The 14,817-nt window shown below is 45.3% G+C and overlaps 4 protein-coding genes across 4 annotated transcripts; 1 reads left to right on the top strand and 3 right to left on the bottom strand.

Annotated features, from left to right (window-relative positions):
* Positions 1-43: 43 nt before the first annotated feature.
* Positions 44-2,316, bottom strand: PAAG_05817 (von Willebrand domain-containing protein; the record flags this gene model as incomplete). The annotated part of the gene is made up of 1 exon (XM_015845686.1): positions 44-2,316. A coding segment is annotated over one exon (2,271 nt), but the record flags the coding sequence as incomplete, so codon positions are not given.
* Positions 2,317-4,592: 2,276 nt separating this feature from the next.
* On the bottom strand, positions 4,593-6,242 carry PAAG_05818 (sexual development transcription factor NsdD; the record flags this gene model as incomplete). The annotated part of the gene is made up of 3 exons (XM_002791984.2): positions 4,593-4,805; positions 4,905-5,243; positions 5,301-6,242. The coding sequence occupies 3 exons, from the start codon at positions 6,240-6,242 to the stop codon at positions 4,593-4,595; spliced, it is 1,494 nt and encodes a 497-aa protein (XP_002792030.1).
* A 2,347-nt stretch (positions 6,243-8,589) lies between these two features.
* Positions 8,590-9,339, top strand: PAAG_05819 (hypothetical protein; the record flags this gene model as incomplete). Its single annotated transcript, XM_015845687.1, has 2 exons — positions 8,590-8,911; positions 9,206-9,339. 2 exons carry the CDS (start codon positions 8,590-8,592, stop codon positions 9,337-9,339), a joined length of 456 nt encoding a protein of 151 aa, XP_015699913.1.
* A 4,028-nt stretch (positions 9,340-13,367) lies between these two features.
* On the bottom strand, positions 13,368-13,776 carry PAAG_05821 (hypothetical protein; the record flags this gene model as incomplete). The annotated part of the gene is made up of 2 exons (XM_015845688.1): positions 13,368-13,423; positions 13,497-13,776. The coding sequence occupies 2 exons, from the start codon at positions 13,774-13,776 to the stop codon at positions 13,368-13,370; spliced, it is 336 nt and encodes a 111-aa protein (XP_015699914.1).
* Positions 13,777-14,817: the final 1,041 nt, after the last annotated feature.

Raw genomic sequence — 14,817 nt, forward strand, 5'->3', positions numbered from 1 at the left:
CTTGCTGAAACCCAGAGAGGCGGTCATCCTAGAGAACGCAGACATGCCTCCACCACGAGGAGCAGAGCCAACAGAACCAACAGCACCTAGCAAACCACCACCGTGCACTTGGACTTGTCCCTGGAGTACTGAATAATTGTAGGTATTCTGAGCGCATGCCCTAATTTTATTATATTCCTTATCCGGTGGAAACCGGTAGTCAATGTCGTCTGGGGTTAACACCGTGTCTTTCTTTGGACATGCCGCTTCCCCATCACTGGTCGACTCAACGGCAACGAAGGAGCAATATTTCCCAGAGACTTGGAACTGAAGTCCAAGACGGACTGCCTCTCGTTTCACAATAGCATCCTTTTTGCTTGCATTCTCGTCCATTATCAATTGTCCCTTCGAGTTCTTCGCATGGTATATCCAGCCTCGACCGTCTTCTAGCTCGCGCGTTATCTTCCGGGCGGCCAGTTGATGGATATTTAATCCCTGGCCAACATCTTCAATTGGGATTCTCAACATTAAAGGACCATGCTTTGAGTTGCCCTTGAGAATCAGTGCTTTAGGTGTTGAACTAGGAGCATCCGGCGAAAGTAGAAAATAAACTGTGGTTCTATTGAATGGGTAGAGAGAGGGTATTTTGTACGGTGCTTGGAGCAGCTTGGGAGACTGAAGCTTAGGAAGATTTGCATCAACTGGGACGCTGTACGACTGGATAGCAGGTTCCTTGTAAGAAGGGTCAAACAAAGAGATTGGCTCCTTCGTATCCTGTCCCTGGGAATCCACGTCCATGGTGTCTCCAGAAGGTCTTTGCGGTAGACGAAAGTTGTCTCCAGTGGGAGTTTCATTCGATTTTTCGATAATCTCGAATTCCTCGCTATCATCACTCTCAAACGCCACTTCAGCAGTATAGTCTTTAATATGTGGAGTCAGTGCTCCTTTGAGCATGCGAACCACTTTTCTATCGAGTGGTTCATTGTCATTGACAAATTGAGCGAACCCATTCCCAGCTTTTGCGATGCCCTCGATGAGGGAGTGAGAAGCACCATCCCCGATGCCCAGAGTAAAGAAGCGAATAGGTTTATCCGACGCTGCCTTGTGAATGTACTTAAAGAGTGTTTCCTGGTCCCAAATGGCTCCATCAGTGAGCAGCAGAACTTCCAAATCCAAATCCTTGAACCGGTTCTCCACCGTGGCCTTAACTGGCTTGAGCATTTCTGTTCCTCCAAAATCAGCAGCCACTGAATCTACGTATTTCAACGCTGCCTTGAGGGAGGAATCATCGTAGCTCCGACTCTTCTTCCACATGAAGGAGTACGAAGAGCCAAAAGAACAGATGTTAAACGTGACACCAACCGGAAGCGACTTGAGAAAAACTCTCAATGCTGCTTGAAGTGTACCAATCTTTCCATCCATGCTCCCGCTTCGATCGATTATAAACACAATTTCCGGGCTAATAGGTGGGATGTTGAATTTCGGAACGAGAGTTGCCATAAGCGCTCGCTGGTTAGGGATGCTCGGATGTGTTTCCAGGAAACCACTTGGAATATCCTGGTCCTTTGTGTTGACAATCAGCACAAAGTCTTTGTCGAGAAAGACATTCTCTTGCTGTATTGTGAGCGTTGCAGAAGCGAGGTTTGTTTCAAATACATCTTGCGAAGTAACTGATGTCCGGCCTAGCGTGATCGCTATTGGATGACTCGGAGATTGGAGTCTCCGGATGATCGACCCTTGATCCACTGAAACATCCACAGTGATGTTAATGGCGCCTTTCCGCACAAGGTCGACCAAGAACTCGTTCCGTTCATGGGGTTCGACAAAATTAATGCCGTAGCGGGGACAGATGATGCTTGGAATGCTGAATCGGATGCCGTCAGCCTGAGCATCGTGTTGCAATTCGCCCAGATAGGTAATCGTCACAACCGCTTTTGAATCCACTGGGATTCTTCCGATGCTACTGGTAAAGGTGTCAGACGCGGCGACTGATTGTTCCAGTAGGGCGGCTCTCTGCCCTTTCTTCAGGGCCTCTTGGTATTCCGCCTTCGCCTCCTCACGTTCCTTGACGATCCCACGTATTACTCGATTTCCGATCTCGCATGTGAATTCCACGGCACTGACGCCATCAACCAGAGGGAAAGTGTACTTGACATCTTTCAGTTCTCCTGGCGTTGGATTAATAAAGGTCTGAGTCAACGTGGTTCTAGAAGAGGCGGAGAGAATGGTGGAATGAACTTTAAGATCAACTTGAGGGAGAAGATTTCTTTGTGAAGTAGGACCCAAAAACCAACAACCACATTCCGGTACGTAGCCCGCGAATGGATTCCGGTACATAGCTGGTCCTGTGTATTTGTTGATAAATTAAAAAACCCTGAGGATCAACTAATGGATGTAGCACTGCGAAGGATAACACCTTGAGGAAATGCCAAAGACGGAAACTCTTGTGTATTGATTTCGCCCAGGGCAATATTGAAAATAAATCAATAAATCCAATTAGACAAAAATAGTGTCAGAACATCAGTGTAATAAAATAGTTTTTTAAGGATGAAGAAATGTTGTCCAGAAGGTCCAGTTTTGCTGTATTACTTATTATACCTCTCAAGGAAGAAAAGAATCGAGCAGCCTAAAATCCCGGATTGAGAAGCAGTAAACTATTCAACGCTCGACTTCGTTGTTAGTTAACTGGATAGTTCTCAAATTGGACTTAACATAGCCTGACAGCCATGCTCTATACGAGGGTGGGCGTCCACGGTGCTGCGATTCAGCCACTACCATTTCGACGACGGTGCTAGAGAGAGCCTTCTTAGGGCGTTTGTTGATTGGCTAGTTCTCCGCAGATGTTTCCCTTGGATTCTGCTCTGCTTGTGCCTGACTGTATTCTGATGTCTGCTGTATCTTTGCTGCCTGGGGTTTGGAGGAGGAGGAGGGGGGGGCGAAAGGGAGAGGGGTGGTGGGGTGAGGTAATCGACGCGCTGGACTCCCCCCAGACACAAAACATTCATTTCCCAAGCTTCTTTTCTGGAAACGATGAAGGTTTTGGGACCAAATGACTCATCTATCCCAAACTACATCTTAAAACGAAATCGCTCACATTTCGTCTCAGCATTCAAGGGGCTTGACGTCATTGACATCTCCGGCCTGGCCTTGTTGGTGTCATCGAGATTTTCAACTTTACCACACCACGGTTGAACATCAAACGGGCCTCTCATGATATCATATATGTGTACATGCCAGGCATACGGCAGGAGTTAGAAGGGTGTTTTGCCCTTAAAAAGAGTTTTGGTCCTTCCAAGTCTGCCTATGCTCGCGATAGCTTCATGAACGTCATCCTGAGAGACCAGAAGCTGTGTTGGGGTGCTATTTTTATGGAGAAATCTCCTACATTTCTCGTAGCATATTGCTACCAGAGCAGAAAATACACCATAACTAATCAACGTCATGACGTTATTTACCAATATGTTTTTACAGAAGAATACCATTTACCCTGCTGCTTCATGTTGGATCTTTTTGATACTATGACGTCGTCTTTTCCTGCTGTATAACAGCTACATAACACACCTGGTTGGTCGCTTTTGCTTTTCGAGCTGGGGGGACGCGCAAGCTCAGCGTGGCGAATAACACCCAGATCCAATAGGTGCTAAGCATTCAAAGATAATAGCGAGGCTATCGGACAGTTCTTAAGTTCTCAAAGTAATGGGGGGTTCGATCCATTCCCTATTGCCAAATCACAGCAGGGCAATAATATTATATATATATCGAATTGGAAGGTAAATCTCAATCTCCTAAAAACAATGATATCGAAGAATATCAAAATCCAATAGGGGGATTCTTTTCAGTCACACCAATACTCAAGGATTCGAGTTCATCAATGGTGTAATATGAGGGGAGATTTTAAGAAGTATTAAGAAAAATGGGGCACGTTTCACCTGTGATATGATGCCGATGGAAAAATGGGGGAGAAAAAGGAGCGTTTAGGGAAAAAAAGGTGTAATAAGTATTTAATATTTTTTGTTTTTCTTTCCCCCCCAACCCATTAGGTCGGGGGGCGGAGAAGAAATTCCAGAAAAATGTCGCTTTTGCCTTCCAATTACCTTTTTTCAAAAAGGATTTCCCAAAGGAAACCAAAACCAGGAAGGAAAAAAAGAAAAGGGCGGAACAATTTCTTTCCAGTTTATACCGGGGCAGAGAACTTTCAAGCTGATTTGAAAATACAAGGGGGGGGGGGGGGGGGGGGAAATAATAAAAAAAAGGGAACGTTGTGACACCCTCTCAAATGACCAGTTTCCCTCCTGATGAAAGGAGAAAATGAACTTCATAATTAAGAGCCAAACTTTATGGCAGGAGCAAGGCAACAAAAGAGATCCAATAACTTCTTTTATATATAAAGGCACAACAAAGCTGTAATAGAATCATTGCAGCTTGGTTTTTAAAATCTTTTGGGAGTGGAAGCAATGGAGTGAAGCCATGATCAGGATGGGAGAAAGGAGGTGTCAACAACTTCTTGTTTTTCTAGAACAGAGTCCAAGATGAGAAATAGAATAATCTTCAGTATCAACGACGTCTGTTCCAATGGAACACCCCGGGAAGAAGTATGCAGTATATAGCAGTGTCTAAAGTTCTGTTGGTGATCTGGGATCAGCTCCGCTCTTTGGCCTCAGATTTGATCCCAGCGAGGAAGGCTTACTGCCAGCCAACTTCCGGGTTAACTTGGCGTAGTGTAGGCCACAGGCGTTGCAAAGCGTTCGCGCGCCGTCCGGCCCGCGTCTCCATTCCGGGGTTTCCGCTCGGTTACAGCTGTGGCAACGACCCGGTGGGGCAGCTTTCTAGAGAGTAAAAGGAAACCATTAGAACTGTTGTTCCATTCTGATAAGATATGGATTTAAAGGTGGGCGGTGGAGAGTCGTAAGAGAGAGTTCACGTACCCCTCGTCGTTTTTTGGAATCGCCGCCCGCAAAACCGCCTCCACCACCTTTGAAATCTTCCCGGTACACGGCCGCTTGGTCATCATTGTACGGCCCACGCCGTTGGTAAACTGTTGTCTGTGCTCGTTGTTCTGCCTGTTGCTCAGCCAGCGTTTGTTCAACGACGTAACATCGAATTTTGTCCAAGGCTTCAGCCGACTTTCGGATAATCTGTGCAAGCTCATCGATCTCTGATAGCTGGGGCATCGATCCTGCTGCAGGCACAGATCGATTATTTTGGTGTGCTTTAGCACTGAAATGACGGGCAAATTCTATTGCTGCGCTGCTCCGTTCGATAATCTGCTAGAGTTAGCGAGCGGTGTGCTGAAACGAAGGACAGCCTATCTAGACACGTACCTCGTTAAAGACGATTTCCACATCATAACCTTCAAGATGCCGTTTACCAGAGTCCATGTGGGAACCAGGACCAGCACTGGATCGAGTGCTTTGCACATCCTCCATCCGTGCCGGATCAATAGCGTGTTGTTTCCAGGAAGCCCGCATGTCGTAAGATGCAGATGAGTATGGCAGCGAAGATGAACCATTGAGAAACTGTGAACCATATGGAGCTGTTGGAGGGTACGGTGTCGTATAATTAGTCGGAGAGGACATTGGACCTGCGGAAGACGCCCCAACAAGCTCATAGACGGAAGATTGGGAGTTTGACAGTGATGGAGCCCCGTCTTTAGAGCTCTGAGTGGGTGACTTGCCGGAGCTTAGCGACAGGATCGATGGATTGCGAGATTCGTGGGAGTGAATTGAAGCTAGGCTCGATGGAGAGGCCTCGGTCTGAGTTTGTCCACGCTGAAGTGTCTGGTGTGCGGCGAAAGGGTTATCCCGTAAGAAATATCCAGGGCCACTTGAAAATGGATTGGAGGGCCCAGAAGGTCCGTCCAGAGAAGGACGTGCGACGCTTGGCGATATGGAAGTGGGTAGTGTCCCCGGTTTGGCTGAGGAAGAATTGGAAGGCAAGCCAAAGGGGGCGGAGCCTAACGCTTCATGTATTGAGGGAAGGGATTGTCGTTGAGGAATATGCAGAGGTTGGTTGTGCGGCCTCTGGTCCTTATCTTCTCCAGGACGTCTCGTATCAGCAGATGCCCTGCCGACAGCCCTGGAGCTATTTTCCAAATCTAAATGTGCAATTGACGGCAGCAACTCTCTAGACGCATTTCCAATATGATAATTGTCCCGTTGCTCCCTGATACCTTCAACATCCTGTCCCGATGATTGGTGCGGGTTCGCCAGCGGACTTGAAACCGTATGGTCGGACCAATCCCTGGCAGATTCCACTGTCCCCATGTTGCCTGTAGTTATTTTATTTTATTTTGGCACACTTCCAGAGAGCACAACCGGTAACCCAAGTTCCCGTCCCCCAAAAAAAAAAAAAAAAAAAAAAAAAAATTATCTTCTTCCCAGAAGGAGGACTGCAAAGCTTCACTTTCTTAATCTCCGGATGCCGTCTCGGACACTGCGGCGAGCCGTCCAAGTCCAATCGCCTCCAAAATCAGGATGGTATCCAACAAATAGAAAGACCAGCCTCCTAGGTCTTCTAGGCCACGTTTGGGAACACCTCTAATGAAGCAATAGCAAATAATCCCTTCAGCATCAAAATCTTAAAAAAGATATTTTTCCTATTTCCGCCCCTGCAGAAAGGAAGATTCTAGGTCGAATAAGATATAAGAAGATAAAAAAAAGAAAAGTAAGTGGCGAGAGGATGCTATAAAAATATGTTGCCGTCCTGAATAGTGGGCAATCGGTGGGTTAAGACGTTTGAGATCTTAGGGTGATCTGAGATTTGCTGGCCGATATTGGTAGTGTGGGAGACGTCCTCATACCCTCCAAGAGTTCACAGACAGCGAAGAGATGAAAATTGCAAAACTGATTTGGCGGGCTAAGAAGAGGGGGGGAGCGGATCGATATCAGATCAGACCATCAAATACGTGCAACAACATTCCTTTCTGTGCCCTGTCCCGTTCAACGAGACCTGATAATTAAATAACCCTGACCGCCTATTTACTCTTTTAAACCCCCGGCTGGAAATCTACCTGATCAGCACACGACGTATTTAGGAACTAGTCGGACCGGGAAGTCGTGATGAGGAACGGGGCAAGGCGGGGAGAGAGGAGAGGGGGGGGAGGGGAAGAGGGGAAGCGGATATGTTATGGGTCTCTGGATACACAGGGCGGCGACAGACAAAAAGAGTGGAAGTATGAGATTTGATGACTCGACTCCACACACAGAAATGAGACGTTCAATTAAGGCGGAGAAACGATAGGGTGTAAAAATCAAGGCAAAAGGACACCCACACACCCGACAACTGAGCGATGGAGCAAGGGAGACTCTTGTCAAGAGAGGTCAGGGGAAGTTAAGGGGGGTGAGGGGGGGCTGCGTTAAGGGGGGTGGGAGGACGGGGGAATAAAAAGAAGTCGGAGCAGCGTTGAACTCTGGATGGGGAGCAGAGGGTGGACCAGCAGATCTGGCAGAATGGAATGGTGCGTGTGTGGTACCTTGTTATCTTCTCTAGCTGGGAGCTGGGAGAGCTGGGAGCTGGGAGCTGGGAGCTGGGTACTTGAAGTGCGTATACGGCGTACCGTATTGGGCATACGGTAACTGGGTATGGAATGATTATGCACTGGAGCCGTGATGGATTTTGTAATAATGGGTGGTAATATACCCCAGCGTAATCCCACCCACCAAATCCCCTCCCCCAGTATTGTATGTACACGCAAACCAAGCCCCAGCGCGCCGTCCTGTCCACGTAAGAAAAACACTCATCCATCAAGTATGGATACTCGCTGGCTATGAGGTCATTCGAGGCAACGACTGATTCGGCGCTCGATGTCCCAGCTCCCCTAGTGAAGTTTTGGCCTTGATAACCTAAATTTGCTAGTCAGTGGGTATGAACAGAGAAGCATATCTATCAACTTAACCAGAGTATTAGTGGTGTGGATCTTCTCTCTCTCTCGCGCACGCGCGCTCATCAACCCACCACAGCTTACCGGGACTATGAAATTGTACGTTTGTCTGATTTTACTTTGATTTTATTTATTTATTTACTTACTTGTTTGTTTGTTTGTTTATTTATTTTGGTGCCTTTTGGCGCAGTTAAACTACCCGGAGATTTTATAGTTTGAAACATGGGGAAAATACATTCCTCCTCTTGCTGTTTGTGTGGGTTATGGAAATCAATGTTGTATCGATGATGAAAACCCGTCCTGGGAATCAAAAGACAGCCCTATATCAAAAGAAAAAACGCAACAAAATTAACAAGGGTCCGAATACACAAAAAAGCAAATCCTGGGTCGAGTCATTAGCGAAGTTCGCTACCAAAATATAGTCCCATTTCCTACCGAGTCGTTTATTAAGGAAGATGCACCGTTATAGTTTTCGTCTGCTAAAGTTCTACGGGTCCTCAGCTTCAGAATGACACTTAAAACCGAACCCAACCATAAAATCGCTGAACAAATCGCAGCAAAAAGTCATGGTGCATACATAAAATTACTACTATTATTACTACCACTACTACTCTACCTTTTGAAGTTAGGTGCAGCCCGTTTTCTTGTTCTGCCTTGAAAATCGGTTGACCCTCCAACCGAACCAGTGCAGGTTGCTGCTCGGGCGAATCTAATAGAATTGGGATAGCTGAATGGGGGTTCCGCCCTTGTCAATCCAATTGGCGTGGTTAGTTAGCTCTGCAGCCTGCTCCGGTGTGGCTGCTTGGAAGGTTGAGGTGGGAGACAGGGATCTCGTGAAGCGAAAGCGCCTTGACAGTGTTGAATATCGAATCATCGCTTGGAAGAGGTCGTGCAGATACCATGGTCGAATAATCGATCCCGGCGTGGAGATCGATAGATCGTATGCCATGCCTCTTACGGAAAAGCGAGGTGTCTCGGACAGCACAAGGGAACGAGGAAGTTCTGTTGAATGGCAAAATGCCATTCCAGATCCCAGCTCCCAGCCTGTAGGAAGTGGCTTGAACAAGCTTGGATGATATCTTATCAACAGTAAGCATAAAAAATGCTGAAAATAATGCGCTGTAATTCCATTATCAGCCCTTGTTCTTTATGCCCATAGCAGTCCCAACATTCTGTTCTGGAAACGAATCATTGGATGATTCAGGTCAACAACATACCGTAGATCGACGAAATTCACATGTATCAAGATGACACATATTTTTTTCTATAGTTAGCATATTTAGTACGGAAGTATCCTACGAAAATTACGAATACCGGTATTGACAACCACCATACGTAGTAATGTAGCACCATTTTCAACGGCCAGACAGCAAGGATTGGCGGTGATGGCGGAGACACTAAAACATATCAAAGATTTGGCGCCAGTTCACAAGACCAGAAAACTTGGCCAGGATTGCAAGGTGCCGCATCAAGTGGCATAAACCGTTCGCCAGGGGGTTCCCGGTCTCAACAGGTAGGGGTCCCTTCGGAGTTTCTGGAAGGAAAGCTTGGAACAGGGTCTTGGCTGACCAGGTATGTATGTGCCCATGATTTCATTTAAAGTCGATTTGATTTCCCCCTTTGTTGCCGGTGATAGAAGAAATATCCGAAACCAGGGATTACCAAAGAATAGCTCTGGTTGAAGCGAGAGGGTTTTTTTTTTTTTTTTTTTTCTTTTCTTTTCTTTTCTTTTTTCTTTTTTTTTTTTTTAAATAGAAAAAAGGAGCCTTTGTAGTCCTTTGTCGTGGCGTATCAGAGCTTTTTAATTCGAACGTATCTTGTATTACATGAACGGAGTACGGAGGTCGGCTATCAAAAAGTTTTGACTCGTGCTAAAATTTCGTTTAATCCAAATTGAAATGTTGGGGAATCTTATGCCTAAAATTAACTAGTTAGTAAAAAACTTTAGGCAGTTAGTTGGCTAAGGAGACAAGAGAAATTCTAGCGCGAGTCAAAACTTTTGATAGCCGACCTTTCGTACTTGGCGAAGGAATAAAGGATCCAAGATCCCACAATCATCGAAGCCTCTGGTGGAACTTAAAAGAATAATGATGTAAACAAGATCCTGGTGGATAGAGATTTTGTCGGGACCATGGATCAGCCGGTTACTTTAGAAACGCGAATTGTCGACTTGTTTGAGAGAGAGGGTACCAAGGGCGCGCCATGCCCGATTCTGTAAGCGAGGTGGGCATTGAATCAGTGATCTGTAATACCAACAAATCCTGATCTATGAGGAGTTTTGACGAAGGAGGAAAACTTCCCATTCTTCCCCCTTCCGCCCGGACGGTTCATTTCCCTGGCGGTACCAAATTTTCCAAATTCCTGATCGACCCGGAAAAGGTATTTTTCCCCCCAATGAGACCAATAATAGGATTCGAGTTACTCTCTTCCATTCCAGAGAACGCACGCCCTGGGATCAAGGTCTCGGTTTGAGACGTGAACAAAATCATGGTTAGAATTAATTCCCCAGCTGAAAAAATCCCACGAAGAAACATGGGAATGCCCATCAGAGAGTCGTCTTCCATGTCTCCGAGAACGAACTGTATGCTGATGCTCCACAATTTTTGCTCTCGCCTTCACATCTTCAAGACAAGAAAGAGATAGCCCGTTGCCAATTGCCCAAGCGCCGGCCGGCGGTTGCGGTCCTTGGGCCGTGGGGACACGGGGCGAGTCGAGTTTAGCGCAATCTGGGTCAGCCCATGGCCCATCGCACAGTACGGAGATAGATCGGGCTAGGGTGTTCTTGGTCTAGCCCCGATGGCTGTACTGAGTGTACTGTACCCGTTTTACAGTACAGGTTACGGAGTATCGTTGTATCCAGCACCCAGCACCCAGTATCCAGTATCCGGTGCCCAGTATATCCAGTGTGCCCAGTGTATCCAGTTATATCCAGTATCCAGTATCCAGTATATCCAGTATCCAGTGTATCCAATGTATCCAGTACCCAGTATCCAGTATCAGTATCCAAGGATCCCTCGTACCCGGGTAAGTTTTAATTTCACACATTGAGTTCCTAATCTAAAACCACCATTGAATGCTGCTGAAGCATCATTGCTCTTTGATGTTCTTCTTTCATGTTCCTTCATGGAATCTCTGGATCTATGAAAGCCTCGAATCGGGTTCACAATTTTATGGTTGGCTTGTTTCAATTCTATTCTACGATCCGGTGATTATAGATAAGCTATTCTGCAACAGCTGATGAGATTGTCGATGCCAGATCCTTGCTTGGTCCCCAATCCGAGTTATGATAATGAACCTTGACCGCTGCTCCTAGGGGATATCCCATCTCCGCTGTAGGAAGGTAGCTAATAGTTCAAATCTCTTTAAATAGTTATTTAATCTTAGTTCATTATTAATTATTGTGATTATGCTGGTCTGAAATGTTTTGTTCCTGTATCTTCACAGTATGAAACATGGGCCCATTGTATGAGGAGTGGTCAGTTTTAGTTAGATCGCCTCCCTACCCAAGGTATTCAACCGCATGAAAGGGGCTTGCGGCAACATGAGATCTAATTCGGCGGTCAATGGGCTTTGTTCTTTTTCCTAACACTCATCATCATCATCATCATCATCATCATCATCATCGTCATCATCATTACTATCATTATTATTACTATCATTATTATTACTATCATTATTATTACTATCATTATTATTATTATTATTATTATTATTATTATTATTATTATTATTATTATTATTATTATTATCATCATCATCATCATCATCATCATCATCATCTTAGAAGTGGAAGAAAGTAGATGATGATAAATGTCCTAGCGTGGATACTCCATTTTTTTTCCGATGTGCCTACAACCACATGTGCAAGCCACCATCCGATCGTAGCATTGCATCGGTCCACAGGAGACAATATAAGACCCGCACTTGGCAACGCCCACAGATTCTAAAAGCTGTTCAGGGTTAGCCACGCAGCCCAGAGTCCATGCTAAATAATGAAACGAAACTCAAAATCGATCCGCCCCGCAGCCTCTTTGCTGATTCGCCGTATCTTGGCAAGCCCCTCCCTTGCTTTTGGCATCCACTCGCCCGTCCTCAAAGAAACGAACCCCCTTTGCAAGATTATTGCAGGCAGAGATCATCCCAGTTTATTTGTTCAATCATGTATTTTGATTTTCTAGTCAACACGTTGTTGAACTTTAATCGAAATATCCCGTCGTCAAGCCTTTTTTGACTTTCGAGACCCAGTTTCAAAATTTGATACGATGGATGTTACTCGCCCATGGAAACCTGTTCTTTAGTCATTGGATTGTTTTAGGACCTTTTTCTCGTAATCATAACGAGTTAGCTGTCTTCTTTGGGGTTTGTCTTTTAAATTAAACGGGTTCTAAAAAGAAATACAAACTGCCGATCGTGAAAGTGAGCTGTTCAACGGTTCTAAGCTCTTTGGTGTGGGACTTTTTCGACATTGCTTCGTCTCAAATTTGAGAGCGGGACAAAGGAAGCGTGGCGGTAAGATCAAGGGGTGGGCACGGGATAAGTTCCCCCCTCAGAACAATGGGGATCTAGACGACGGTTGTATACGCTTAAACGGTTTCCATTCGTCATCTTGGCCAACCTTCCTGTCACATTTTGACTTTTCTTGAAACATGTATCACATCCAACACGGTTGGCGCCACATGTACAACCCTCACGGAAAATCCATCGCCGCGGTCTGCGGTCCGAAAATCCCGAGTTATGACCTGTCTCACGCAAGATTTGTGTTTTGTTTTGATGTAATGCAATGCGTTCTGGTTCCCTTTCACCTGCCATCCACTCAAGCAACCCAGCCTGGCCATTGGTCTGGTCGATCCCAAAGGGCAATCCGGGTGCCACCGGTCAAAGTTGCACTTTATTCAATCTGGGTCGCGTCATATGCACATCAAAAAAATATTCCGAACCATCGTTCGTGCATGGCTGTACGGAGTAATGCAGTCCAACTTGGTTCGAAAGTGGCCTCGCCAAGCAATGCCAACCCAAGGGCAACGACCTTCCCGTCGCTGCTCTCGTGGGCTTTGGTTCAAGCAACCGAGAAGCTGGAGACCACCAATGTTCTCGCTGGAAAGCAGGGTCATTGGAGGTCCCTTTTTATTTATTTTATTTATTTATGTTTATTTTTAGTTTAATTTTGGTTTTGTTTTTATTTATTTTTTTATTGTCTTAAATATATATATATATATTTTTTGCATGTGCTGAGCAACCAATCGGTAATCGTTTTCATCAATAGACCAATAGCCAATAGACCTATCTCGTCTATCATAGAAGAGGGGGAAATGATGAAAATTGAGTGTTGAGACCCTAAGATCTCAATGTTCATTGCACAGGAGCCTCAATTAAGATATATGATTTAGTATTACATGCAATCTTTTGTTCAAAGCGTTATCTGCAAGCAAAGTTTGAAGATAGAGATTTCTTGTTCACTGGTTATGTGTTGGGAAGTTTTGCTTTAGTCATATAAGATATGATTTGATAGCTACACGATATGAGCTCCTTTACCACAATCAATCATCATGTGCTGTGAAAGATGTTCTGTATCACAATCTCAAGAAACTCAGTTCCTCCAAGAAAAGGAAGCAAGAGTTTTTGTTGCAAATAAACTCACCTTTCAATCCTTTCTTTGTTTCCTGGTTTTCTCTGCCTCTAGAATTCACGTCTGTGCGGGAGATATTGATCTCATCCAGTCCTTCCGTCCTGTGCTCGACCAATAATGCAGCACTCGGAACAGGCACTTCCGCATACAACTCTTCACGCTTTCCCCCAGCCAAGATCGAAGTTTCTTTGAGGTTCCCAGTAATGATATAATAGTGCATTGGAAGATCGCAATTCAAACATCGCCATCTTCCTCGTCCTTCTTCCCCCCTGCCCAGATAAGCTTCCCGCATCGAGCTAAGGGCAATGGGTTTTATATTTCAGTTTTATTCTGATCTGAGATGGATGATGCCCCCTGTACAATCAGCAAGATTGTATGTGCCTGCCCATCTTCATGTATGGTTGAAATGTTCCGTACTGCACTCCGTACATGTCCGCAAGATATAATGACGGGAACGCATGCATGAACAGCATGTCATCGCAAAGCCGTTGTTGCATCATTTAATTCTCCTGTTGAAGAATAAGTGGTGGCTAGGAAAATTAGCGGCAACGTACAGAAAGTTAAAAAACGAGTTTGAATACGAGCCTCCGGAAACAAATCGAATGATAGGGAAATGGGTGCCCAGAGATGCAATTGCACAGGTACATATTATTATTATTATTATTATTATTATTATTCAGAGGAGAGCTGTGTGGATGAATATGACGACCCTGTGCAATGCCGCATCAGCCCTCCCGCATAACTGGACGCAAGCAGCCGTTGTTACACCCACCATCTGAATAATCAAGATCCTTATCTCGATCTGACCGATTGGCGCATTAACCTCTCGTATTTTGAAGAGCGCTAAAGAACCCGATAAATTAACTTGAGAGTCTAGTTCATTGACGGTTGATACGGGAATAATACCCCAGTGTGTTTTTATGATTTTACGTTATGTGGATTTTACACATGTTCAGCAATAGTTACATTCCACAACATTACCATGTTCGACGTCCCCTGGCGCAGCGGAATGTTAATTGGCACTTTTCTTTGTGTGTTTGTTTTGTGCCATTCTCTGATGCTGTGATACCGAAAAAACAAATTATGCACAGGTACTCATTGGCTGAAGCAATGGGGTCGGTGATCTTCGTCCTATTTTAAGATGCAGGAGGTGAGATCTCAAAAACATGAGGCTTGAAAGTTGACAAAAGGGTTGAAGTGGATGGACATGGTGGAGCAGGGGATTTTCATCGGAGATGAAATATCTTCTAGAAATCTTAGCGAACAGGGTAAGCAACACGGGGCGGGGGGGCCACAAATGCTTACTTCCCGGCCATAAATCGATTTCAGCTAA

The sequence above is a fragment of the Paracoccidioides lutzii genome (genome assembly GCF_000150705.2).
Source record: "Paracoccidioides lutzii Pb01 unplaced genomic scaffold supercont2.16, whole genome shotgun sequence".
Classification (NCBI taxonomy): Eukaryota; Fungi; Ascomycota; class Eurotiomycetes; order Onygenales; family Ajellomycetaceae; genus Paracoccidioides; species Paracoccidioides lutzii.